Here is a 27,380-nt window from a genome sequence, read left to right as displayed (position 1 = left end):
CACCTGTATTCATAGGGTCATAGGTTGGTACTAGGCTATCAGCCCTAGGGCCTATACAAGCCTAGCCATAACAATTCCCTGGCTATTTCTTCCCACATTATTTACTTTCCTGGTCCCCTGTCTAGCAGGGCGACTGACGTGATCCCTGAGGTGAATTTCCTTTCTCCCATCCAATCGTCAAGGTTCCTCTTGAAGAGGTCCAAAGAGGCACTCTGCTTGACATGTATGGGCAATCTATTCCAGCGTCTGGGGAGTCTCTGGGTCAGGAACCTATCCCTCCAGCATGTTTTGTTTATTGTGATGACAAGGTTTAGATCCCTGGAGCGTGTAGCTCTGAGGGATTGGGATTTCTTTAAGTGTAGCATGTCCAACAGCTCTGGGTTTGACATGGCCTTGTATGTTAAGCAGAGATCGCCTCTGAGTAGACGATATGACTCCAGTATAGCTGGAGTTTTTTAAGGCGGTCAGCATAGGGCATCTGTTTTAGGCCTGTGATTCTTTTAGTGAGGTATTTCTGAGGTCTTTCCAGTTGTTGCAGATGTCTTGAGAGGTACATACCAAATGGGGCGTTGTATTCTATAATGGGTCTAATGAGGGATGAGTACAGTGGGACAATGACCTCCTTTTTTCTGGATGAAAAGCCCTTCATGATGAGGTGTGCCACATAGAAGGATTTCCTGACTGTTGTGGCGATGTGGTTATCGAAGGTGAGACCACTGTCCACCTGTGTCCCTAATTCTCTTATCACACTTTCTGTGTTTAGTGTACTGCCACCTATATGGTAATTCATGGATACATGTTTTTTCCCAAAGGGGATAACAATACATTTCTTGGCATTGAGCTTGAGCCCATGGCTCTGGCACCAAGCATCTGTTTCTGTAAGGCCCTTTTGTAGAGTATCCACATCATTTGGGGATTCAATAATGGCTCCCAGTTTGCAGTCATCTGCAAACTTTGTTAGCCAGAGTCCTTTAGTGTTGACCTGTACTTCAGAGAAGTAGATGCCAAACAAGAGCGGCCACAGGACTGCACCCTGAGGTACTCCACTTGTCACTTGTCTGGAGCTGGATTTGGAGTCGGCTACTTTTACAGTGCGGGTTCTATCAGTAAGCCATTTAGCAACCCATTGGGTGACATAGGGATTAATGCCCAACTTAGTAAGTTTATCTATGATTCCAGAGTGGGGGATGGTGTCAAAGGCCTTGGCAAGGTCTAGATAGGCTGTGTGGACCACCTTACCCTTGTCCATGGCTCTGGAGACTGATTTAAAGAAGTCAATCAGGTTCAGGAGACAAGATCGGCCCTTCACAAACCCAAACTGGGTGGGGCCCAGTGTTTGAAGGTTGCCAATGTCTTTGTTTATAAGTTCCATGATAATACGCTCCATGGCCTTGCAGATAAGGCTTGTCAGACTGATGGGACGGTAGTTTCCGGGATCCAAGGTGGATCCTCCCTTGTGGATTGGGATAACTGTAGCTCTGCGCCACTCAGTGGGCACGAAACCTGAGGTGAGGCTATGATTAAACATGACACTTAGGTGAGGTGCCAGTTCATATTGTAGTTCATGTAGTACACAGCCGGGATGTCATCTGGTCCCATGGATGCTGTATTCTTGGCTTTAGAGAGTGCGTTTTGTACCTGTGTGGCCGTTATTACTGGAATTTGGCAATCTTCCGGTATTGAGATGGGCCATTTAGGGGTGAGGGGGGTGATGTTGGCACTGAATCGATCTGCCAGGATATTGGCAATATCCTTTGGATCAGTATATTTAATGCCATTCTGTTTTAGCTCAGAGCAGATCTGAGCATTGCCATTTAGATTCTTGACATAGTTATAGAATGCTTTGTGGTTGTCTTTGGAATCTTTGGCAATTTTATTTTCGTAACTAGCTTTGGAGGATTTTATGAGGCATCTCAGTTTCTTACTGAGGCTAGTAAGGGAGTTTTGCATCCTGGGATTTTCCTCTTTTCTGCAAAAGTTTCTTCCTTTGTTGTAAAGTTTGTTTATGGCAGGGGACCACCAGATTGGCTTCCTTTTTGGATGAGAGCATTTTGGTTCTATTTGGGATGGCACGATTCATGCATGAGTGGATGTGCTCGTACAGTGCCTTAGTGTAGGATTCAGTAGTTGAACTTTCAGTTCCGTCTGCATGGGTGTCATGAAGTTTGTCACTTCTGACTTGTGTAGCATGGAGTTGGCTTTGGAGAAGTCTTTTATGGTGTTTTCTTTACTGGGGGTTGGGGGTGGGATGTGAATGTTAAGGGTGATTAGCTTATGGTTAGACCTGACTAACGAGTGGTGACCATAGGTATGGAGCATTGATTTCCCATGTTGGTAATGACCAGGTCTAGGATATTGGAACCCCTGGTGGGACTATGGATTAGTTGATCCAGGGCGTTGGAATTTATGAATTCCAAGAACTGTTGTGCAAAGGTGTTGGGACATGAGTAGTTTTCCCAGTTAATGGCAGGGTAGTTAAAATCACCCAGTATTAGGGTGTTTGGTTCTATCTTAATATTTTCCAGTATGTTTAGAAAGGTGTAGTGAGAATCTTGGGGTATGGTGGGGGATCTGTAGCAAGCTACAATTTGGACTGCAGTCTTACCTAGTGTTAGTTGCACTTGGAGAATTTCAGACACATTGTGTTGGCCAACTAGCCTGGTGGTGTGAATATCCTTGGTGAATATTGACACTCCTCCACCTTTAGTGTTTCAGTCCTGATTTGGTGGCCGAAAAGTGTGTTAAGAGTTGTAGCCTGGTATTGCAGGGGTGCTCTCTGGAGCCTTGAACCAGGTCTCAGTTACTGCACAGATATCGATGTTCTCCATTTTTAGGAGTGCCTCGAGAGAGTGCATTTTGAGGTTTAGACTTCTAGCATTGAGTAGCATTACCTTCAGATTTTGCATACTTGTACCTGTTATGGTGGTGGTTTTGTCCTTTGAAGTTTGCCTAAAAAAGGCACTATAGGAGTGGCAAGAGCCTTAGCCAGTAACCTGAATCCCAGGGGCGACAGGTGCAGACCATCTCTGGCAAAGCATCGTGGTCTGTCAATCATGTCATCCCAGGCAGACAGATACTGGATCCCCTTTGAATGACACCATAAGCTTAGCCAATTGTTGAAGTCAATCATTTTATCCTTATATTGTGGTATCATTCTGGGCGAAGGCAGGATGCTACTCAGGGCTAGGGTCATACCTGCCTGGGCCACATGATCCGAGAGCTCTTCCATGTCTCTTTTCATGTAGTCCAGGGAGGTACGTCTCAAGTCATTCACTCCAACATGGACAATGACAGAGTCATATTTGTACTTGTTGTGGAGTGACTTGAGTGCATGCGTTATGTGGCGGATCCTGGCACCTGACAGGCAGCTGACTGTAATTTTCTCCTTATTCAACCTGGTGAGAGGGACATCAGTCAAACATCATCATCAAACTAGTTCATCTACTGAGTCTAATTAACTGCCCTTTTACAACATTTCTTTTCTATGCACTTTACTTTCGATCTGGCCAGTAGTATCTATACTCAAGCCTAAATCTAAGTAATTAGTTTACCAAAACCACTTATAGTGAAACACGGAAAATCAGTGCCACTACTTAAATCTTCAGTAAAACACACAAAAAAAAATCTTAGTAAGTGCCTTTCCAAATAAAATAAGGTAATCTACAAAGCATCTGTAAAAGACTATTTGATCAAAGAAAAAGGAGTCTAAATAACATTCTACTCCCAAGAAGCTATGACTAAGTTTGCAAATACGGGAGCCATCCTGGCTCCCATTGTAGCACCTGTTTTTTTTGTTTGTAAAATTTTCCATCAAATTCAAAAATAGTATTCTTTAATAACAAGTCAGATAGAAAACATAGTATTAATAGCCGTAGAACTGATATTAATATATCTAGCCAAATGTTCCCTGAACTATTCAACACCTCTTGTTGGTCAATGCAAGTATAGAGGGAAATGACATCCAGTGAGGCAAAAACATAGTTTGCGTTATTAATATAAATTTTTCTCAACAACTCTAAAATGTGCCATGAATCCTTAAGGTAATACTTAGATTTTTGTACCCAGGGGTTAAGAACAAACCCAAGTATATAGATACGTGCTCAGTTTTATAAAAATCTGCTACCATAATCTGCCTAAATGGCAGACTGGCAGGATTGTTGTGTAATTTAGGGATGCTGAAAAAACAAGCCATGTTATGCTCTTCCAATAAAAAAAAAAAAAAAAAGTATACAAACATATTCTGGTATTCGTAAGAAAGACAATAACAACGTGCTAGCTAAAGATTCATTGGATTGAAAAGATTTTTGAACATTTAGTTTTTTTTTATATTAGATAGTGTTGACCTGGATATGTTAGTTAGTCATCATAATGTCTTTCTAGAGTGCTGCGAAGCAGAATTGCAATTGCGGCTTAAAGCCGATGTAAAATCGGAACGGAATGAACATATAAATTTAAAGTACTTTTTGTTAGCACAAAGATATTAAATGGTTTTATATTTATTCATTCATATTAGAAGAATAAGCATTTAAAGTAGCAATTTAGTGTTATACTTTTGTCATGTAAATTTGCTATTTGTGTAGCATTTTCAAACAAAAAAAATATTTTAAGATGTATTTGCATTTTATAAATTTGTATAGTTCACTTTTAACCACCTGACCATAGGAGCAGATTTATTTAACAAAACTGTCATTCATTTATTAGGTTCTTGATCATTTTCACATCATCCTATCCACATCTGCTTCTGACAAACTTTTGGAAGGCCTGGAGGAAGTTGCGGATGGTGGCCTGGAGCGTTTCTTTGGAGTCTGAAACAATGGAGACGGCAGGGTGGGCGTTAAGGGTTCGATAGGAAATTTTGTATTAAGACTCCTATGAGAAGTAGCTGGCTTCAGATCCAAGGACCTAGGATCTGATTGTGTAGTGGAATGACACATTGAGACAATGATAGGAGCCAAAGCCTTTGGATCCGAAGGTTTCAGATCAGAGGATCAGATATTCGGATCTGGTAATGTTGGATCAGACGTTTTTCTCATCTTAGCTAGTGGCTCTAAGACCTTGGGGACTTAGGTGGGGTGTGTGTCTTATGCTCCAATGGAGCTGACTTGTTCAATCTGGTGGAGGTGTGAGCCCCAGAAGAAGATGAAGCTGGAAGGGAGTCCTCCACTATCAATTTGTTTTGCCTATCTGCCACGACCCTTGGATTAAAATTAGAGCATATCGAACATGAAGTGTCCAAATGCCCTGCTCAAGGGATTTCATGCCCACAAGAAGTGCATTTCTGGAATTTGTTCAGTTTATCAGACATGTTAAACAGAAAAGAGAAAAAAACAGCAATCCAAAACCAAAACAAGGTTTTTCTTCTTTACATTTTTTTTTTTAGTAAGCAAAAGGGAAGAAAGGAACTTAACTACCAGCAATGGTAGACCACAGAGGTACCCTGATAGGTAAATGGGTAGTCAGATAGAAAGAAATACCAGTGATGGTATAAAAGATGTACTAGTCAGCAGAATAGTACAAAAGAGAAAAAGATATCAGAAAAAATTAGCTAAAACTCCTAATGACCTGTGAAAATACTAAGAGGGAGGTAGCAAAGGTTTTAAAGGATGAATAAATTAACTCACAACCCCTATTATAGCTCGACAGAGGAACCAGCATCTGCTTACAATGGTGGCAAATGAAATCGGAGGTAATCGGGATGGAAGAGTGCATTGTGGGTAAAGGGAGGAGCTCAACAGCTGGATCCAAAGTCTGTAGTATGCAGCTGAAAAGGATCCGATGAGTGGATCTGAACCCATGGGTTGAGGAAGAAAGAAAAGGACATTACCAGATTTTTAATTCTAAAAAGCTTTAATGCAGCAGGTACATGGTGGAAATGTTAAACTTACTTGTGCAAAAACTCGGGGATTGAACTCTTTTGCATTCGGATTCAGTGTAGATTTTCTTACTTGCCTAGAAATACAAATGAAAAATTCACTTCTGCACTTTCAGTTTAAGGGCACGATATAATCTCTTTAAAAGTTACACACACTTTCAATTACAGTTGGCAAAGAATGCAGTAAGAAATGCTCTGCTATTTTTACATACAAACATATATATTTAACTAGTCTTAAAGTTTCCTAATTTCATTTAGCAAAAACATTACTTGTTTTGCATGGAAAATTCCAGAGACATAAAACCAGCGACAATCAGTATGACTATATATGTTGTGAAGATGTCAAAATGTTTAAGATGACGAGATGTATTCAATCCATTACATACTCTGAAGTAAAGCTTACCCTGATTCTCCAGTACCTATGGATTGGAAAGCCCTAATTACATGTCTGCAATAACTGCAGTCACAAATTAAAATAATCCTGAAAAATTTTAAGACTGCAATCAAAAGATTCAAGAAGTCCTTAATAGGTACACTCTTACTGCATCATTTACTCCACAAAGAGGGGCCCTCCTTGACGAATCCTATGACTGGTTTAATCCCAAGCAATCAGCATTGGTAACTTTTTCCAGAAGTCTCCTTGGTTGTGGATGGCTACACACCCATGCTATGCACAGTATTATGCCACACATACAGCCAAAGGTGAAATCCTGCACCTGTGACTCTAAATCCTTTCAAGAGTCAGCTAAATACTTGATCCTTTGCTCCTGGCACAAGATCAGTCAGTCACATCAATCCTCAAACAAGATTGACCAAGGTCAGCAGGGTCACACAAACCTTTTGACCGAAGTGCCCCAGTGTATGAACCAGGAAAGGAGAAGAAAAAACTTTGGCTGGGAAAAATATTGCAGTTATTCAGCAAAAAGCAGTTTCAGCCATGGTACAGGAAATTGTTTCTAGTAATTTAGAAGAAAAAATAAATTAAATGTACTCAGAAATGTTTAAAATAAGTGAAACACTGGAGTGTAAAACTCAATGAAAAGGATGGGGGAAATAAGTTTTAACTAACTATTCAGATGTACTAAAAATTGCAAATGTCAAGGAGGTGGAAACAGAAAAAAATAAAAGGCTGGCTGAGTACTAGACTTCTCAAGAAAAGCTGCTTGAAAAATATAGTCAGAAGACAGAGGACACAAAAAAAAAAAAAAATTGAAATTTTCTGACATACCAGAGAAACTGGAAGGAACTGACTGCAATAACTGTATAAAATACAAACTAGCAAATGGACTGTTATTCCACAGCAGGTTTTAATTGAAAGGGCACATTGAGCATATACACCACATCTTGCCATGAGAAAGCAGCCATACCTATATTACTAAAGATACAGTCATACCAGAAGAAAGTGTTACTCCTGACAACACTGTGGCAGAAGGGATATGCATTAAAAACTGGGGATAGCAGTGTTTTTGTGGAAAATTATTACTTACTGTACACTAGGCAGGAGAGAAAAAGAAGTTTTCTTACCACAACGTTCCATGTGAGTTGTTCATCTCGCCTTTGTTCTTACACGTGGGTTCGGAGCTGATCCATCGGCTCCGAGTCGGCCACTTTCCAAGCTCTAGATCTCTGAAAAGCTCGAGACACAGTCCCTATCCCATGATGCTCTGCTGCCAAACCCCAGATCTAGTTTGCCGCTGCAACGGATCTCACACTCTTCGCAAGAAGCTTGGACCAGTACCCTTTTTTTCTTGTCTTTTGACAGAAAATTTTATTTGATCGGCTCCAAACCCACATGTAAGAACAAACAGCGAGCTTGAACAACTTCACATGGAATGTTTATCTCAGCAATCAAGGAATGTTGAGAGGCAAGTGGGAGATTCTGAATGCTTTATCCAACTTTCTTCAAAATATTTTCTTTTCCAAGATGATCATATATATTTTTGGAAACAGAACGGTCAAAGAAGAAAATAAAGTTTAGCCAACAAAGACTGAACCAGCAAGCAGAAAAGGTGTCTGCTTCTCCTTCTACTGAAAATAATGAAGTCCATAGAGAGACTTTGCCAGTGAAACCTATTCTCCTGTTCCAAAGAAAACTATCTTTGTGAGAGTAAAAGCACACATGCTGGCTAGAAGAACAAGAGTACCTTGGACTTGAACAAGAGACTGGTGTTGGGTGATGGAAAGGATCAAGACGATGACCAACAACAGAGTAATTTCATAAACCTATTGAATATAGGAATAGACATGTGAAATATGGCTTTGCAAAACAAAAAAAAAGTGGCTGCACAAAGACTGGAATTTTGTTGACTGTGTCATACTTGAGGATGGACTATAAAGCATACACCCCATTGTATGTCATTAATGTTTTTAAAGGATACTGAAGGGACTGAAGAAGTAACTGTAACTTAAACAGTTTTTGCTCTAATATTTGTATAAAAATGTTACGATGTAAATCGCACGTTATATTATAAATTAGTCTTGTTTAGTGTGCAGTCAGGGAGATTTTAAAAGTGAGGTGGGGTATAGTACAGTTGTGTACACTTATCATAAATGTAGATGTTCAAGTGTATTCACTGTTGCAGTCAACACATTTGGGTTATCTGCTTGCAGTAGCCCTCAGTCAGCCTGATTAAGAAAGTTTTGGGTCCTGCGTCAGTTGCTGTCCCTTCTTCCATGATGTCAGGTTGTCAGGAGTATAAAACATGCAGCCGATGCCATTACATCAGTTTTACTTGCCCCAGATGTCAGGTGCCCCCCTAATGGGAAGCAATTAAATCTATAAATATATATAAGGTTATACCTCCAACAAAAAAGCAAATGCACCAAAAAGCTTTTGAGCATAGTAAAGGAGAGTAGAGGTATAATCAAAAGAAGCAAGGGGGGCTGGAGGGAGGGTAACCAGGACTGCAACAGTGAATACACTTGAACATCTACACTTATGGTAAGTGTACACAACTGTACTATGTTCTTCGTGTTTCACTGTTGCAGTCATCACATTTGGGTAGAGTCCCAAAGCTAAGGATGGGAGGAGGAATTTAAATAGCATTAGGACCACCTATAAGGCCCTGCAAGACTGCAGTGGCAAAGCCAGCTCTGGATTTAGAGAAAATTGTCAGATGGTAATGCTTGGTGACAGTATGTACAAAACTCCAGGTAGCAGCTTCTAGGATGTCCCTGGTAGGCACGCCTCTGAGAAAGGCTGTACAGGTAGATGTAGCCCTGGTTGAGTGGGGTCTGATCCCCTGTAGGATAGGTTTTCCATGGTGCTTGTAGAAGGTAGCAGACATGAATGCAATGGCCTATCCATATGAAATGGTTTGCTTTGAAATAGCCTTCCCCTCTGCCCCTGCAGCAAATGCCACCAGCAGTTGTTCAGATTTCCTTTGAGGTTTAGTCCTGTCCAAGTAGACTCCAAGTTGTCTGTGCACATCTAAGGAGTGCAATATCTGTTCCCCTTTGTTCTGTGGATTAGGAAAGAAGGTTGGCAAATGAATGGACTGATTAAGGGCCACACTGGATACCACCTTGGGCATGAAGGAGGGATTGGTCCTGAGGGACACCCTGTCCGCATGAAAGATGATGAAAGGCTCCACTGCCATAAGGGCCTGTAATTCAGATACCCTTATTGCTGAAGTGATTGCTAAAAGGAAAGCTGTTTTCCAAGAAAGCAATTTTAAGTCTGCAGTAGCAGCTGGCTCGAAAGGCGGAAGAGTTAGTTTCTCCAATACAAAGTTAAGGTCCCAGGCTGGGGTTGGAGCTCTCCTGGGTGGTCGTAAATTTTTGGCCTCTCTGAGGATCTGCTTGAGCAGTGGATGAGAGAAGAGAGGAGGTTCTGTGTTATAATGAGCTGAAATGGCTGAGGCGTGAATTTTGATGGAGGAGAAAGACAGGCCCTTGTGAAGCATCTCAGTTAAGTAATGTAAAATCTGAGGTAAATTGGGCACTGCTGTGCTCATCCCTTGAGATTGGTTCCAGACACAGAATCTTTCCCATTTTTCAGCATAAAATATTTTCTAGTACTAGGCCTCCTTGCCTCTAAAATGATGCCCATCACTGGTTTACTGAGGGATAGTGAAGGAGAGATTAGGTAATTAGCCAGGCTGCTAGGTTCAGTGTTTGAAGCTGAGGGTGCAGAATCCGGTTCACCTGCTGAGACAAAAGGGTAGGAGTCTGAGGCAGGTGCCATGGGGCCAACGGTGATGCATTGCGCAAGAGGGGGTACCAGTGTTGGCATGGCCAGTCTGGTGCAATCAAAATCATCCTTGGTTTGTCTTGCTTGATCTTTAGTAGTACTTTGGAGAGCAGAGGCAGAGGAGGAAAGGCATAAACTGAAAGTTTTTTTCCAACTGAAGGACAGAGCATCCACTTTCCAAGCTTGTTTGTGGGGAGTCCTTGTGCAAAATTTGTCCAATTGGCAGTTCTGGGGGGAGGCAAACAGGTCTATATCTGGACTTCCCCATTTTCTTGTCAACATATTGAAAATCCTTGGTTCCAGTTTCCACTCGTGTGGGTCCATGAGGTTTCTGCTTAGTCCGTCTGCCAGTGCATTTAGTTTTCCTGGCAGGAACTGAGCTTGTAGATGCACTTGGTAGCTCAGGGCTGTGTTCCGCAATGCCATGGCTAGTCTGCAGAGGAGGTAAGAATGTGTACCCCCTGCTTGTTTATGTACCACATAACAGTGGTGTTGTCCGTCTTTACCATTAATTGTCCTGGAAGAATGTGGTCCTTGTAGGCTGTCAGAGCATTCTGCACAGCTAACATTTCTTTTTGAATGATATACAGGTGCATTTGACTTGGATTCCATTTGCCCTGAATGCACTTCCCTGCCAGGTGAGCTCTCCCATGCATAGTCTGATGCGTCTGTTGTTAGGATTTGGGCGGCAGGGGGTAGTGTGAATGGTAGCCCCTTGTTTTGGTGTCAGGCCTCTGCCCACCAAAGGAACTCTAGGCGTAGGCAAGGTATGATAGGAATCATTGCTTCTAGATCCTGAGAATGTTGACACCATAGGCTTTTTAGATACCACTGTAGTTTCCTCATATGCAGTCTTGCATATGGAATTAGAAGAATGCAGGAGGCCATGAACCCCAAGGCTTGTAGTATTTGCCTTGCAGATAGCAGGTTTTGTTGTGGCCATTTGTTTGAAGTAGGTTGTCAAATTAATTTGTTTCTCTGGTGTGAGGAAAGCCATCTGGGAAGTTGTATTCAGGCTTGCTCCCACGAATATAATTTGTTGACATGGTACAAGGTGTGATTTATTTTTGTTTATGGTCTACCCCAGACAAGTTAGCATCCTTTGTACAAAGGTCATATGATTCGAAAGTATGTCCTGGCTTTCTGAATGAATTAGACAATCGTCCAGGTATGGGTATATCTGGATATTTCTTTGCCTGCAAAATGCAATAACTGGAGCTAGGCACTTTGTGAATACCCTGGGCGCAGTAGATAAGCCAAAGTGCAGTGCAGAGAACTGAGAGTGTGTGTAGCCTGCTTTGAAGTGTAGGTATCTTCTGCAAGATTCCCTGATTGAGATGTGCAGGTATGCTTCCTTTAAATCTAGTGTTGCCAACCAGGCGTCTTTGCCTAGCATAGGGAGCAACTGGTGAAGAGTCAGCATCTTGAATCTTGGAATCACCAAAAAGGTGTTTAGAGTAGACAGGTCCAGGATAGGACACCATGAATTGTCTTTTCTGGGTACCTGGAAAAGTCTCAAGTAGAAATCTTGTCCCTTTTCCTCTTCAGGTACCAAATGAATAGCCCCCCATGCTTAAAAGAGAAAGTACTTGCGTTTGGGCCTCTGCCCACTGGTATGGGGGTAGGTCTGGCCACCTGCTTGGTGTTGGTACCGTGTGGAAGTGAAAACTGTATCCCTGGGACACTATATTTAAAACCCATTTGTCCTGGGTAAGGAGTTCCCAGTTCTTTGCATGAAGAGCAATCTTTCCCCAACGGGGGCAATCAGTTGAGAAGTGCTTGGAAGTTTTAAAAGGAAATCATTGAGACAGTTTACCATAGAGGGAGTTTTATTACTCCCAGATTTGGAAGTGGAGGCTCCCCACTGCTTAGTCCTGTGCGTATCCTGGGACTGAAGCCTGGGAGTTCTGTTGGATCTGGGTTTGGACTGAGAAGGTCTGGAAGAGGCAGGAAAGGATCAATTCTTGGAAGGCCAATGACTACTAAACCTTGGAGGTTGTACTTGTAAAAATATCTTTAACAATTTGCATAGATTTAGCTTTTTCCTCCATCTTTTTAAGAACTTCTTCTGCCTTGTTGCCAAACAGGTGGTCCTGATTTAAAGGAGCATCCAGTAATTTCGCTTTAACATGATATGGCAAAGATTGCTCCTTAAGCCAAGCATGCCTTCTAATTACAGAACCAGTCACAGCAGCCCTGCAAGACATCTCTAGTGAATCAAAACCACATTGCAAAGTATGCTTTCCAACTTGTTCAGCTGAGTGCAATAAATCCTGTAAATCCTTATTTTCAGCACAATCAGGAATCAACATAATTTTCTGTTTAACCACTCCAATAATATGCTGCTGATACTTTAACATATGAAACTGACAGTTTAAGGCCCTAATGGCCAAAGTTGCAGAAGTGTATACCTTCTTACCCAATCTATCCAGTGCCCTGGAATCTCTATCGGGGAGGTAGGATTTTAGGCAGTAGTAGCTTTAATGCCCTTAGGTCCCTGGGAAATGGTCTCAGGATCCACAGTAGGATTTTTAAAAAGGAACTTGTGAGAGTCAGGGACCCTGTAATATCTATCAGGTTTTCTGGGAGCAGTAGGTAAAGAATCAGTGGCCAAGCTAGAATCTGAAAAAGCATCATCACAACAATGTCTAGTACAGGAGGTATGGCTAAAGGTCTGTGCTGGGGCAGGAGTAAGAAATTTATAAGCTTCTTTTAGAATCAGAGAAATCCTGACTTTCCCAACGAAAATGCTCCCTGAGAGTATGCAAGGTTTCACCAAAAGAGAAATCCTTTGGGGGGGGGGGGGAGCAGGGGGAAACAGAGGGAATAGAGTCCTCAGCATCAGAATCCTCATAAGTAGATAAGAGTAAATCCTGGTCATCAGAGGAAACAGAAAATTCAGAATCCTGGTCAGAAATATTATAAGCAAACTCAGTCCTAGGTCTCTTAGAGGGGGAAGGCTGGCTTCCCCTGATTAAAGTAATAAGGTCTTCAGCCATTCTTATCATTTGTTTTTTAGGCATAGAGGCCTGACCATGCGGTCTGGGCGTCAGTTTTCTAGGCATGGTTCGAGTTTTAGGCCTTGAAGAAGATGGCGTTGGTTTAATATGCAAGTCAGTAGGCCTGAATACACCCTCAGAAGCCAGTGCCTGCACAGCGGCTCCGGACCCATCCAAGGTAGAGACATCCACAGGTTCCACAGTTGAAGCATCTCGCAGCATACCGGACACCAAATGGGTCTCAGTAGAGGCCTGCGAATCAGAAGTAGCGGGTATCAGTGGCTGCGAAAGCGCCTCACTGAGTACCGGCTAGGCGGCCTGTCTCTGTCTTTATCTTTGTGTTTTTTCGGAATGTCAGTAGTCGGATGGCTTACCGAAGACATATCAGGATAATTGAACAGAGCACCAAAATATTTAGCAGCAAAATATACCGACGACGGATAGTACATGGTTTAAATAAGGCACAAAACCAACCAAGGTACGTCGTGGTCAGGGCCTAAGCAAGGAATACAGTACGAATGAAAATCTTTATGAGGTATTTGCTTTCCACAAGTAATGCAATTATTTACTTTTACTGACATTGGTTTAGAGCAAGAAAAAGTTTCCCCAATGGGGTACTTAGCTTTTAGTTTAAGACTTCGGTTCTGAAACTCGAAAATGAAAATTTCAGGAGTCGGCCGACCGGCACTTGCGAACTGCTTCTGCTTCAGGCACCGCACGGCAAGAAAGACTGATGTAATGGCATCAGCTGCATGTTTTATACGCATGACGACCTGATGTCATGGAAGAAGGGACAGCAACCGATGCAGGACCCAAGATTTTGTTAATCAGGCCGATTGAGGGCTACTGCAAGCAGATAACCCAAACGTGATGACTGCAACAGTGAAACGTGAAGAACATCTTACCAGTTACTACTGTTTAAGTTAAAAACATCAAAGTAAGTTACAAGGTATCTGGACTTTACACTATAACAAAGCAAGAAATGGTGGGCAGAAGCAAGTTAAAGTTAACATCATGTTGTGATCTTGGGCTATTAGGGTAGGGAATATTTTAAGGAGCATTGATCACATACATGTAGAACTAATAAATTTCTTGTTTTTATAGCCATGGCTGTTTAGAATAATGTTCCTTTTTATGCAACATACAGTGTTAAAGTGAATGGGCTTGAAAAATAAAATAAAAAGCACGGGAAAACTTATTTTGGTACTTGCGTATTATCACAACCACATTTGCAACTGCAATAATCTACCATGTTTGACTCAAAGTATGTCTCCTAACTTTAAAACGGTTGTGTAAAGTGTTAAGTACTACTCTCTGATATTATTAATGGGTTAGGAAGAGGAATAAAGGGCAAATTCCTGTTTGGGGGTAGCATCTTTTACTGAAGTCAGGTTTTGAACAATGCAAGCACGATGCCTGCTGCTTCTCAGTGTGGTGAAGAATGACTGTTATTTTTATGGGGAACATTTTGTTAAATGATTAGTAGTCAGATTGGGAACTAATGTTCATAGAGGAAATGAAGTATGCCGAACAGTGACCCCACAACATTTGCAATAATGCAAATAAATACTAGAAACTAACGCGGGACAGCCTTTCTCCGCAGCGGTACTTCTGGGGCAGGGGTGGTAAAAATTATCCTGCTTCACACACATACTTGTGTATCTCTGAAGTTGTGTACTCAGAAATGGCCCTTACAGCAGGAACAACAGGTGCTGTTGTAGATGGTGAATGATTCCCCTACATAGGAAAATAAATAAATGGGAAATAAATTTAACAGAGTTTGAAAGGTGCCGCCTTCTGTTGTTCAGAACGTTGTGAGTTTGATGACTCTTAACATTAAAGATGACTGCAAAGCAGCAGTCGTGTCTACTTCAGACATGGGTTCTACCTGCCATTACTCCTCCTCGTATGTGCCAAAGAATGTAACCCAATACTGTTTAACAGTTTACACCACCCTTCTTTCAGTAACACACACAGTTTGGCAGAAAACATTATAAAGTATGCCACCTGCGAAATGTGGTTGCGATAATATGCAAGTACCTTTTTTTCTTGTAGTCACAAAGGTCTTTGCTGTTTTTTTCTTGTTAGCAACAGGTTACAATGAAAGACAAGAAGTCTACAGGTACAAGCAACTAATCATGAGATAGGTGAACTGTGTGTTCTGAGTGAAATTTACTGATTCTTTCATGTGTCTGCAAAGTCAGTAGCTGTTTCACTGTTAGCTGCTTTTACTAACAGACAAGAAGTTTATAGGGTGGCAGGTAAGCAATCATGATAGGTCTGAACACTGTCTGCTGAGTGAAGTATATAAGGTACAATGCAACTAAAATTTAAAGATGCACTAGAAAGCAGTTATGTGAAAAATAAATGAAGTTTTAAATTGTGGGATGGGAACAAGTCATACAAGTAGTTGTCTCCCCAACAGACCTAGCACTTCAAAATTGTGTATTGGTACAGTAAATGTATTAGTTTATTTACAGCTAGCCAGTGTACTTTCTTCTTAAGCTAAAAGAGTTTACCAAAAGTGTGTAAGCTGTTTTTACATCTGTGAGAGGAACAGAGGTGAGAAAAGAACAGAAGACAATTAGGCTAATTGGGAACACAGGCTGTGATATACACTTTAGAATGGGTAATTTTAATTTTAGATTACGTAATGCCTCTGAGCACTGCCATTAATTTAAGACAACTGCATCTTTCTAGAAGGGAAACATTTTTTTGAAAATGTAGAGTTTTCTGTCCTTCTTCTAACGTAAAAGAAAGCAAAGTTCTAAAAATCTATTTATTGTTGGAATGTTTTCATTGAAGCAAAACATCTTGAAAATGTGACAAATTCAAATGGAGTAGCAGCAACTAGATAAGCCTGCCAAATGTTAATGTGTACATGAAAGATAAATGCTGGAAATAAACATTCAAAAGCAGTGCCATATCCAAAAGGTGGGAGTAACAGCTCTCTATCATAATGGCTACTCTGTCCATATTATCATGGAATGGAAATGGCCTTACAGGTTTTAGAATGTAGTTGGAAAGGATTCCAGGATGAGTTTTATGGTGGAATGTTGATTTAGAGGAAGGTTATGGGGTAGTGGAGCTTGAGATATTTAGAACAGAAGTTACAAAGCAGATGAAATATCCACCACATTGAAAGGTCAAGCCATTTGATTGAGGGAAACAGAGAAGCTAGACTGGGGTTGTATTGATTTAGGGGAAGGTTAGGGGACACTGGAGGATAAGAGATTTAGAAGAGAAGTTACAGAGCTGGTGATGTGTACTGAATTGAGAGGGTAACCCATTTGACTGAGATAAAGGGGAAAGGGTTGGGCGACTTGCCCAGGATTTAGTAGCTGGTTGACTGAAGACCAGAAGAGTTTTATGGTCTTCTTATTAAAACTTTCAAGATGGGTACAATACAATTTCTTGTCAAGGTTAAACCTTGTTGGTGCTCTTTCTGAGGTATTCATATTTTTTGAAAGTTAGACTGTTTTATTTTCCCTCCAGGATTCCCATGCTTTTTCTCTTTGGTTCTTAGTTTGTTTGGTTTGTATTGACAACCAGGATAGTGAACTTGCTTTGATTCTTTTGGTTCCTATAGGGATATGAACATTTACAATGTTGAGGGTAGTGGTGTTGAATAGACAGATGTCACTGTCTAGTTGAAGGGTTAGGAGTTGGTTCCAGTTTCATTTTTAACACTGAAATAGAGGCATCTTTTTGGAAGGAGGAAGACTGAGTGTACTTGCAGCAGTGGAGTTTATGAATATAGTGGCCTTGCCTTACAGTGAGAGAAGAGAGGCAATCACTTAGGGCATCAGAGCACCAGAGGAGATAAGTTTGTTAGGAAAGTATGTGAGGATCCAATCAAAGGTGAATTTCCAGTAAGAATTTTCTTACTAAGAATTATCTTACTGTACCTAAGTGAGGATGTAATAAGCTGAGTCAGCCCACTGATGGTTGTCATTGCTTATTGTCAGCCAGTAAATATTAAGACTGCCCACTACGATAGTTTCCTGTGGAATATTTGAGGAAGTCCAAGAGAAGAATTGATCTGCTGTATTTGCACTGCTGCCTGGAGGAATGCAAATGTATGTTATGTACAGAGACTTCTATTTATTTGGTTGTAGAAGGGACATGAATATTTCAGCATTATTTACTTCTGGGGGTTTTGAGGGGTGACAAGAAAGTTAAGGGAACTGTAAAGTATAGAAATACAACCTGACTTTTTTGGTTGTCTAGTCTTTGAATACTGTATCCTGGAGGCAGAATGTTCTTGCCTTTTATATCTTGTTTTAGCCAAGATTCAGTAACTGCAATGACATCGAACGTCTGCTGTGAATGGAATCTTTGTAATACTTCTTAAATTTATATTAAGTTTTAGGATGGATGATTTAGTTGGTTGAGACAAGACTGTGAGGGAGAAACTGTGGAAGTTGGTGTGTTGTGAGGAGGACCAAGGTTTGGGTAGATATCCCCAGACAGTCTGATGGTCAGGACTGAGTATACGAAGGAAGGAATCCATTTATATTTGAAATTTTATCCTAAAGCCTAGTGTTAGGAGTATGGGATTTGGCAATGGATGATTGTTTTTAAACAGGTGAATGAAAATTAAAGGTAATAACAACTCTGGAGAAATGAAGTTAGAGTGGGTGAAGGTTTGAGTTAGTGAAAGGAAGCCTAGAGGTGATAGTGCTTGTTTGTTCAGTTCTAGATGACCCAAAAAACACCTCCAATGATGGCACATCAAGAAAAAGCCACTCCTCCAAACAGAATTTGTAAAATATACACTATTCAAAGCTTTTGTGTTTAAAAAGACGTCATCAGAATGAATGCCTTTTAAGACAACCATACATAAAACCAAAATCAGGAAGATACAATTACATCACTTCCTGGGATTCACAGCACACTTACAGAATTTTCCTGTTTTTTTTTGGTGTAAAATAAACTGAGGATATTTTACAAATTCTGTTTTGAAAGTGCCTTTTTTTTCTTTTTGGTGTGTCATCGTTGGAGGTGATTTTTGTTATTTGTACATTTGTGTCTCTAGTTGCCAATTTGTTTTGTGGTTACAGTTGTAGATGATAGGAGGTTTTGTGTGTTGGTAGTCTTAGAGCAGGAATTATGATTAAGTGGGAGAGAAGTATGACTAGTTCAGGTGATATGAACAAACTGAGGAAGTACTGCTTAGAAAAACTGGGGTATAAGTGGAGTGATAGAGATTAGGGGAAAAGCACTGAGTGTAAATGTATAAGGTGTAGTGTGTATATAATATATACAGAGAGACACACAAAGACAGTGGAAAATGATTACGGGAGTGAACAGATTAAAGAAAGGATGGTTAGTTAGAAGATTAGAATATGTTTCATTGTGTAAAAGAAGGGTAGTAAAGGAAAATATGGAGAGTGTATATATATTTTGTATGGAATAAGACAGATTGAGGGTACAGAGGTTTAAGCAGTATAGACAGCTGAGAGGAAGGCTGAAAAATATTACAGATAAAACAAAGGCTATAGCAGTAAACCTTTTCTACATGCATTGTTTCAGCAATATCCCTTTTTTGGGACATGATAAGATGAAGTATTTAGGTGCATGGATTAAAAGGATTCTATTATGGCAGCTAAGGATACATGGGAAGAGACTAAACAAAAGATAATACAAAAAACGGTCCCTTAAAGTTTTCATCTGAATTTTTACCAACCAGAGGAGAAATTGGGGACCATAATTAGTAGAGCTGTAGGAATTTATTTGGAAGGGAACAGGGCAAGAGTTAAGTGAAGTAAGTTGATTACTATTATAGAATATGGTGGTTTAGGATTATCTGATTTGAAGTTACTTTTAGAGTTTTGTAATTAAAGCTCACATACATGACACAAGCACAATGTTACAAGTCAAAGAAGAAAGTGCTGATGATAAAGCAGCAGGGCAGTTTGAGAAGTAAGGAGAGAGAGAGAAGGTGTTTGGATGCACACTCTTAAGGAGAACAATAACAATACAGAATATTACACTCATAATACAGCAGACAGCATTTTAAGAACTAAGCTAACACTGGAATGGAGAAAGGAAATTTTATTAATAACAATGACTACAAGTAGGGATAAAGAAAGAAGGCAAGATGGGGTTGGAATTTACTGGAGAAAATAAGCAAAGGAACCAATGTTTCAGGAGAAAAAACTAGAAAGGGAAAGGTATCACAGACTGAATGGGATGAGGTCAAACATGCATGTAAGAAGACTTCCTTCCCTGCCAGGGATTGATAACAGGGGATTGGTAAATGAAAGACTAGCTTTGGTAGAGGTTTTAGTTGAGTCTTGAACAGATGTTACTGTTAAAAAGGGATGATTAGTAGGGCATACAAAACAGTGCATGATAATACAGTTGTGTAAGTAAACTAAGTATAATAGCAGATGTTCAAATGATCACTGCTGCAACAGCCTAAGCTATATGGATTATATCCTCAAAGGATAAAGGACACAACAGCCAGCCAGCTTCCAAAGGTTCAGGACCTTCCACTCACCCAAACCATTAGTCAGCTCGAACTGAGCTGACTAAAAACACAAAAAACGAAGTAGCTGTAATCTTCTCAAGACTTTAATGTTCGCGCTTTCATCTAAAATAATGCTTAGACTTCTTCAGACTTCGTTGTTGTGTTTACAAGTGTTTTAGTTTTTTCGTATTTTCTGAGCTTACTAAAAAGACCGGTTTAGGTGCCAAATTCACATCCTAGCAAATATAACACATCAAGAAACAAGGAGGATTGAGGGAGAGTGTGGCTACTGCAGCAGCAGTGATCATTTCAACATCTACAATTATGTTAAGTTTGCTTACACAACCATACCATGTTCTTCATGTTGATCACTGATGCAGTAGCCAAAACTATACTGGTTGATTACCATAGTTTATAAATTTTGGGAGATGAAAGGAGAAGAGTCCAGAAGGCCTCTGGAAAATGGTCCTAGCAAAGCCTGATCTAGACCTACAAAAGGAATCAAGCTCATAGCACTTTGTAAATGTATGTGCAGAGGACAAGGTAGCTGCTTCTAGAACATTTCTAGAACCCAATTATTTCCAAAAAAAACAGAGCTGAAGAAGAGGCCTTTGCAGACTGGACCTTGACATTGCCTGGAATAGTTTTGTGTGGTGAGTTTAAAAAATGTAACAGCCTTAGACAACCATTTGGAAATAGTCTGCTTTGGCACAGGTTGACCCTTCTTAACTTCATAAGAAATGAAAAATTTGATCTGAAGAGCTGAAAGATTTAGTTCTGTCAAAATTCTCTGTGGACATCCAAGGTACAAAGTATCCTTTCCTCCTTCATTTTTAGGTTAAGGAAAGAAAACAGGGAAAGGAATAGTTTGGCATAAAGTAAACTTGGACACCACTTTAAGCATAAAAGAAGGATTAGCTCTCAAAGAAACCCTGTCCCTGCAGAAACTGAGATATGGTTGACTCACCATAACAGACTGCAACTCGGATTCCCTTCCTGCAGAGGTTAGAGCAGTAAAACTGCCTTCCATGTTACGAACCTCAAGTCAGCTGAGTTAGCTGGTTCAAATGGATCAAGTGTTTGCTTCTCTAACACAAAAGTAAGATCCAAAAGTGGTGGCGTACAGGTTCTCTTGGAGGCCTCAAGCAAAATCCCTTTCAAAAACATTTTAACAAAAGAATGCATTGAAAGAGGAGGATCCATGGGCAAACATGCTATAGTAGCCAATAAATGAAAATTGATGGAGGAGTAAGAAATGCCATAGGATAGAACCTCTCACAAATATTGTAAAATCAGAGAAAAACTAGCCCTGAAAGAGTGCTTATTATGGTTACCAATTGGAAAACCTTTTCTGTTTGCTAAAATATGGTTTTCAAGTACCAGGCTTTCTTGCCTCCCTAATTACTTGCTGCACGCACTCAGTAAACAGGTGCTTAAAGAGAATTAAGACACTATCATCTAGGCAGTCAACTGAAGTTTATTGGGGTTGGGGTGTATCGTATACCCCTGATCTTGAGTAAGTAGATCCAGTCTGTGAGGAAACTTGTGGTAATTGCACCTAGCCATTTCCAAAAGAAGGGAGAACCCACTGTTGCCTGAACCAGAAGGGAGTCACCATAATGAACTTGGGGATTCCTTCTGAAGTAGAAAGGGTAGAAAGGTAAACAGGAACATTCCTGCCAAGGAAAGAAAAGAGAAGGCATTTGTCTTCCAGGCCTTCTTACAGAGTACTGGAGCAGAATACTGCCAGCTGATTGTTCAGAGAGAAAGCAAATTTGTCTACTTGAGGAACTCCTCACAGATGGATAAAATCTTGGATGAGACCCCCTTCGATCTAGTTTCCATTCATGAGATTCTGCCATTGTCCTGCTCGTCTGCCACACAATTTTGTTCTGAAAGAATGTAAGAGGCCTGCAGAGTGAGATTATGCTTTGAAGCTATATTTCAAGTTGTCAGAGCTAGTCTGCAAATGGGGTATGACCTGGTTCTACCTTCTTGATGATGTACCACATGACTGTGGTACTGTCTGTAACAACTTGAACAGGTTGTGGGGTCCAAAGATGGTTCAGAAAGTTGAATGTCCGGATCAGGACAAGCATCTCTTTTATATTTATGTGCTTGAGTTTGTCCTTGTGTCCCACACACTTTGAACTTTTACCTCTCCTGAAACTGCTCACCAAGCAAAGACCAAAGTGTCTGTGGTGACCGACTGCTTTGAAACAGGCAGGGAGAACAGGAGACCTTGATTTAAGAATATTTGCTGTCTCCACCAAATGATTTCCCTTCTGACAAACCCTAGCACTTGGATTTAAAACAACAAAGGATGTTATTTCTGGCACCAAACAGACTTCAGACACCTCTGTACCTTTCCTGTGTGGTGTCTTGCCAGGGCTACCATGACAATCACAGATGCAGAGAGATCCAAAATCCTGAGGTATTCTCCTGTAGTGACCAAAGTCTGAGTGGAAAATCATAGAAATAGATGTAGATATACATGTATTTTTCCCTGTGGAAGAATACCTTTTTGAACTGAGATGTCTAACTGATACCCCAGGAAAACAATCCTAGGTAAAGGAGCCAAAAAAGACGTTTGAATGTTCCCTTGGAATCCCAGCTTGTGTTAAGAGATCTCTCACCCAAGTGAGGGATTCATGACATATTGAAAAAGACTCTGCGAAGACACGCAAATCATCTAAATATGGAAAAATGTGGATATCATGTAGACTGCAATAAACTAGAACTGGAGCTAGACACTTTCTGAACACCCGTGGTGCAGTGTACAGTCCAAAGGGCAAGGCAGAGAACTGATAATGCCATCTAGCCACCCAAAACCTTAAAAAACATCTGACATCTGGATGAACAGGGATGTGGTAATAAGCATTTTTTAAATCTACAGTTACTAAGAAACTTGAACGAGGCAGAACAGGTAACAGGTTCTGAAGTGACTGCATTTTGAACTTGAGCACCATCACAAGCAGGTTTAGGAAAAAGAGATCTAAATGGTCCCCAAGCACATTCTAAAACATCCTTGAATGAAAACCTTTTCCCACCTGGGAAGGAGGAACTGGTTGTATCACTTCCTGAGACATTATGTGATGAAGGACAGGTGGAAATAAAAGAATCTGGTCCAGCAGATAAGGGGTTACCCCTGGAAAGTAAGCATTTCCTTCTACTGCCATATGTAACATTGATGAATGACCATCAGAACCCACTTCTCTGAAGCTATCTGTTGCCAAAGAGAAAAGTGGAAATTCAGACTTTCTAGAAGAGAAAAGGAACTGCCAGTGCTGAAAGAGTGGGGGGGCAATGTCTCGAACAGTCATTCTGACTTGTTGGGACGTCATAGGTTTTGGGGTGGTCCTGAATTCTTTCTGGAATCCTGTTGTTTCTCCTCTTAAATGCCTGCTTACCTGCATTTTGTTGCAACTCTGTTTTGTCTTTTGGCAAAATATGGTGAGGGTTAGACAGTCCCTTAGAAAATCTGTAAAAGGAGGGCTGAAAAATCTCAAGAGTCCCTATATTATCTTCCCCCTCTCACCACATTGTATAGTCACCTCTGCACAGAGGGGCTAAAATGGCCAAGGGATAATTTAAAATCTAATTTTTATCATCATCTAGGAGGTTTTGAGAAGGCAGCTAGGCAAACTTTAACACAGTACCAGTGGCCAAAGCCCTTGAAGAAATATCAGATGAATCATACATGCACTGTAAATGAGTAATGAATTGTACAATAGTAGAAATTAAATTATTTAAAGCAAATTTTCCCTCACAAAAGAAACTGCAAAAAAAAAAAAAAAAAAAAATTCCTCATGCTTTCACAATTGGTCAGAACAAACCTTAACATATGAGGCATGAAAATTAAAGTTGTAGAAGTGTAAACCTTCCCCCATACTTATCAATAATCTTCCCATCCTTATCATAAAGAGTAGGATTGGAATTAACTAAATGTTTAGCAGCAGGAGGATTAACTAATTCTACAGCTGCTGGGTCAGGTTTGGGAAGAGTGTATAAAAACTTAAAAAGACTGAGGCACTTTATACAGTCTATCTGGCATCCTATCTGCCTTTTTTTAGGGGTAGCTGACTGGCTAGCAGGAAAATTGCAGGCAGCAACACAAACATCCTCCAAAGCTGACAGAACTGGAGGAATAGGTAAGGGTTCTGGAAACTACTACTGCAAACAGCATGCAATATTTTCTGAGTGACTGAGAAACCTTAGTGTTCTTCCACTGAAAATACTGAGACATTCTGGAAATAGTCTCAAGTGAAGGAGAACCCCTCACATGGAGAATAAGAAACTGAGCTCTCCTCAGAGTATGAATCAGAAATCAGAGCAGAAAACAATATATCTGTCCCCTCATCTTCCTGTTCAGATTCAGAATCTTGTACCTCTGCAGGAAAAGAGGAATTTATCTTTCACTTACCAAAAAGTATTTTGTAAGAAGGATCAACAGTCTGAATTAAACTCTGAGCCAGACCCACTAAATTACTCCTGTCCAATGAAACTTGGGGAGTACATACATACTTAGTATTCTGTTTTTACTTGACAGAAAAATGGGGCCACCAGTTTTATTAACGGCAGCAGCTTCCCCAAGGATGGGCACAACATTTTGACAAAACAAGGAAGCGCTCCCCAACTCCCCTCCCAGGACTGACAAGAGTGGGTCTCCCCTGCCCATAGAGGGGACCCCAACATCCACAGAGGACGTGGCTAACCCCCAGTCCATAGTGGCTGTAGATGCTACACCAGAGGGATCCAGGGTAAAAGATGAGTGGTCTGAAGTACAACTAACGGCCAACTGCAGAGTCACCTGCCTGTGGCTCAGGCAAACTGCTAGCCTGCTATGGTGGTAAAGGCTGTTTGCTTAACTTTTCTTTTGGTGGCAGAACTAGGGTCAACTGTGGGACCGACAGTTTGTTCCATGGTCAAGCCAAAAATAGTGCCTCTTTCCCAGAAAAACAAGCAGCAAAAAGCTGATAAAAATTTAGTCTTTAAAAGTCACTACCACAGAAAAACACAGTAAGAAGCACTTTAAAATAGTTTACCAGTCCCAAAAAGTAAAATAAACGCAATTTTCCACAAGAAAAAAAAATATATATTTTTTTAAATAATGTACACTTTTAAACTGAGAGGGAAAAGTGTGGTCCCGTTTAAATGTACAATAGTCTCATGACAGTCTCTCCTGTTTAAATGTACAATACAGTCTCATGACAGTCTGTTAAAACACAAACTTCTAGCATTAAAATAACTTTCCTAAACAGGAAAGTGTTAACAAACAATTTTTATGTTTAAGAAGAAAACTTTCCCCCCCAAAGGGAATTTACCTGCCCAGCAAAGGAACATCACAAGCTAACCATAGATCTTCAAAAGTCTCAGAAGACTATACACTTCAGAGGCAGGAAAGCTTTGAAGGACTTAGCACCCAAACCTGCCTTTTAGTCAGCTCAGCTGAAGCTTACTAACGATGTGGGCACCTGGAAGGTGCCCTGAAGCTTTGGAAGTTGGTCGGCTGTTATATCCTTACAGAATATAACCCATATAGTTTAGGCTACTGCAGCAATTATCAATATGAAGAACATCTATAAGAAATCAATCAGAACTCAGTTAAACATATAGGTTCATAGGTTGATACTAGGCTATCTGCCCTAGGGCATTTATAAGCCTAGCCAGAGTGTGTTTGGCTTTCACCACCCTTTTAGATAAGTTGACTGTGCCTCTGTATAGTAGGTCACAGAAGATAGCCCTTTTAAGGTTAGTTTACTGTGCCTCTGTCTAGCAGGGGACACAGAAGAGATCCCAGGGGTAAACCTACGATCTCCCATCCACTCGTCAAGATTTCTTTTGAAGAGGGTCATTGAGGGGCTCTGCCTAACATGGATTGGGATTTTGTTCCAGAGTAAGGGGAGCCTCTGGGATATGAATCTGTCCCTCCAGCATGTCCTATTTATTTCTGTGCTGAGGTTCAAGTCCCTGGAACGTGTAGCTCTAAGGGATTTGGATTTCCTGAGGTGGAGCATGTCCATTAATTCTGGGTTGGACATGGCTTTATACGTCAGGCACAGATCGTCTCTGAGTAGGCGGTAAGCAACTGAGTAGAGCTGGAGTTTCTTTAGCCTAACTGCGTAGGGCATCTGTTTGAGTCCCTTGATCCTCTTGGTGAGGTACTTTTGGGGTCTTTCCAGTTGCTGCAGGTGTCGGGTAAGGTACATCCCAAATGGGGCATTGTATTCAATTATGGGCCTGATGAGTAGAGGAGCACAATGACCTCTCTTGATCTAGATGTGAACCCTTTCGTGATAAGGTGGGCTATATAGAAGGTCTTTCTAACCACTTTGGCAATGTGACTGTCAAAGGAAAGATTGCAATCTATTTGGGTCCCCAAATCCCTAATTACTTCTTCCGTACTTAATGGATTACCACATATGTGGTAATTTGTGGGCACTTTGTTTTTCCCAAAGGGGATGACTATGCACTTTTTGGCATTTAGCTTTAGGCCATGGCTCTGGCACCAGTTATCCGTCTCTGAGAGACCCCTTTGGAGGATGCTTGTGTCAGTCAGCGAGTCGATTATGGCACCCAGTTTGCAGTCATCTGTGAACTTGGTCAGCCATAGTCCTCCCATGTTAGCCTGTACCTCAGAGAAATATATACCGAACAAGAGAGGTCCCAGGACTGATCCTTGTGGGACGCCACTTGTAACTGGTTTAGAGTCTGACATGGCACCTGCAATTTTGACCATGTGGGTTATATCCCTGAGCCAGTTTGCAACCCATCTTGTGACACAGGGGTTGATATTTAAGCTGGTGAGCTTACTTATGATGCCCGAGTGGGGTATTGTGTCGAAGGCTTTTGCGAGGTCCAGGTAGGCTGTGTGGACTACCTTCCCTTCATCTATGGCCTTGGTAACTGTTTCAAAGAAGTCGACCAGGTTCAAGAGGCAAGATCTGCCCTTAACAAAGCCGAATTGGGTAGGATCCAGTGTTTGGAGGTTCCCAATGTCTTTGTTTATGAGTTCCATGATGATACACTCCATAGCTTTGCAGACCAGGCTAGTCAGGCTTATAGGGCAATAGTTTCCGGGGTCCGTTGTGGCACCACCTTTGCGGGGTGGGACCACTGTTGCTGTACGCCATTCCTTGGGTACATATCCTGTAGTAAGGCTGAGATTGAACAGTGACTTTATGTGAGGGTTCAGTTCTTCTTGGAGCTCATGTAAGACGCAGCCCGGGACACCGTCCGGTCCCATTGATGCTGTATTTTTTGCTTTGGAGAGGGCAGCTCTCACCTGCGCATCTGTGATGTCAGGGAGGCTACACTCTGTTGGGATAGACAATTGCTCTTTTGGGGGGGGGGGAGTTTGCACTGAACCTGTCTGCCAGGATGTTGGCAATGTCTGTGGGTTCAGTGTATTTTTTGTCATTTTGCACTAACTCACAGCATATCTGGGAGTTGCCACCCAGGTTCCTGACACAACTAAAGAATGCCTTGTGATTATCTTTAGCGTCTTGTGCACTTTTTTCTTTCGAAGCTGGCCTTAGATGATTTTATGAGGGATTGTAGTTTCTTGCTAGTACTGATCAGAGATGCCTTCCCTTTTTGGGATTTTGCTCTATCATGTAGTAGCTTCCTCCTTCTGTTGTATAGCTTATTTATGGCTAGGGTCCACCAGACAGGTCTCCTGCCTTTGGAGGACTGAGTCTTGGTTTTATTTGGGATAGCACGAGCCATGCATTCCTGTAGGTGTCCATAGAATGTCTTTGTAAAAGATTCTGTGGTTTGGGCTGTATTTTCCACTGGCCCTGGGGCTTTGAAGGATTCCACCTCGGTTTTGAGAAGTGTGAA

The 27,380-nt window shown here is 41.1% G+C and overlaps 1 protein-coding gene across 1 annotated transcript in view; it reads right to left on the bottom strand.

Moving 5' to 3' along the window:
* ATXN2 (ataxin 2) overlaps positions 1–27,380 on the bottom strand; it is a 2,781,632-nt gene that overhangs the window by 832,893 nt on the left and 1,921,359 nt on the right. The window contains exon 21 of the mRNA XM_044068622.1: positions 5,886–5,949. Within this exon, the coding sequence (XP_043924557.1) occupies positions 5,886–5,949 (64 nt within the window). The remainder of the gene's footprint in view (positions 1–5,885; positions 5,950–27,380) is intronic.

This window comes from Protopterus annectens, chromosome 4.part0, assembly GCF_019279795.1.
Source record: "Protopterus annectens isolate FY-2018-M chromosome 4.part0, PAN1.0, whole genome shotgun sequence".
In the NCBI taxonomy this organism is placed as follows: Eukaryota; Metazoa; Chordata; order Ceratodontiformes; family Protopteridae; genus Protopterus; species Protopterus annectens.
This window is presented reverse-complemented; position numbering and strand designations above follow the sequence as displayed.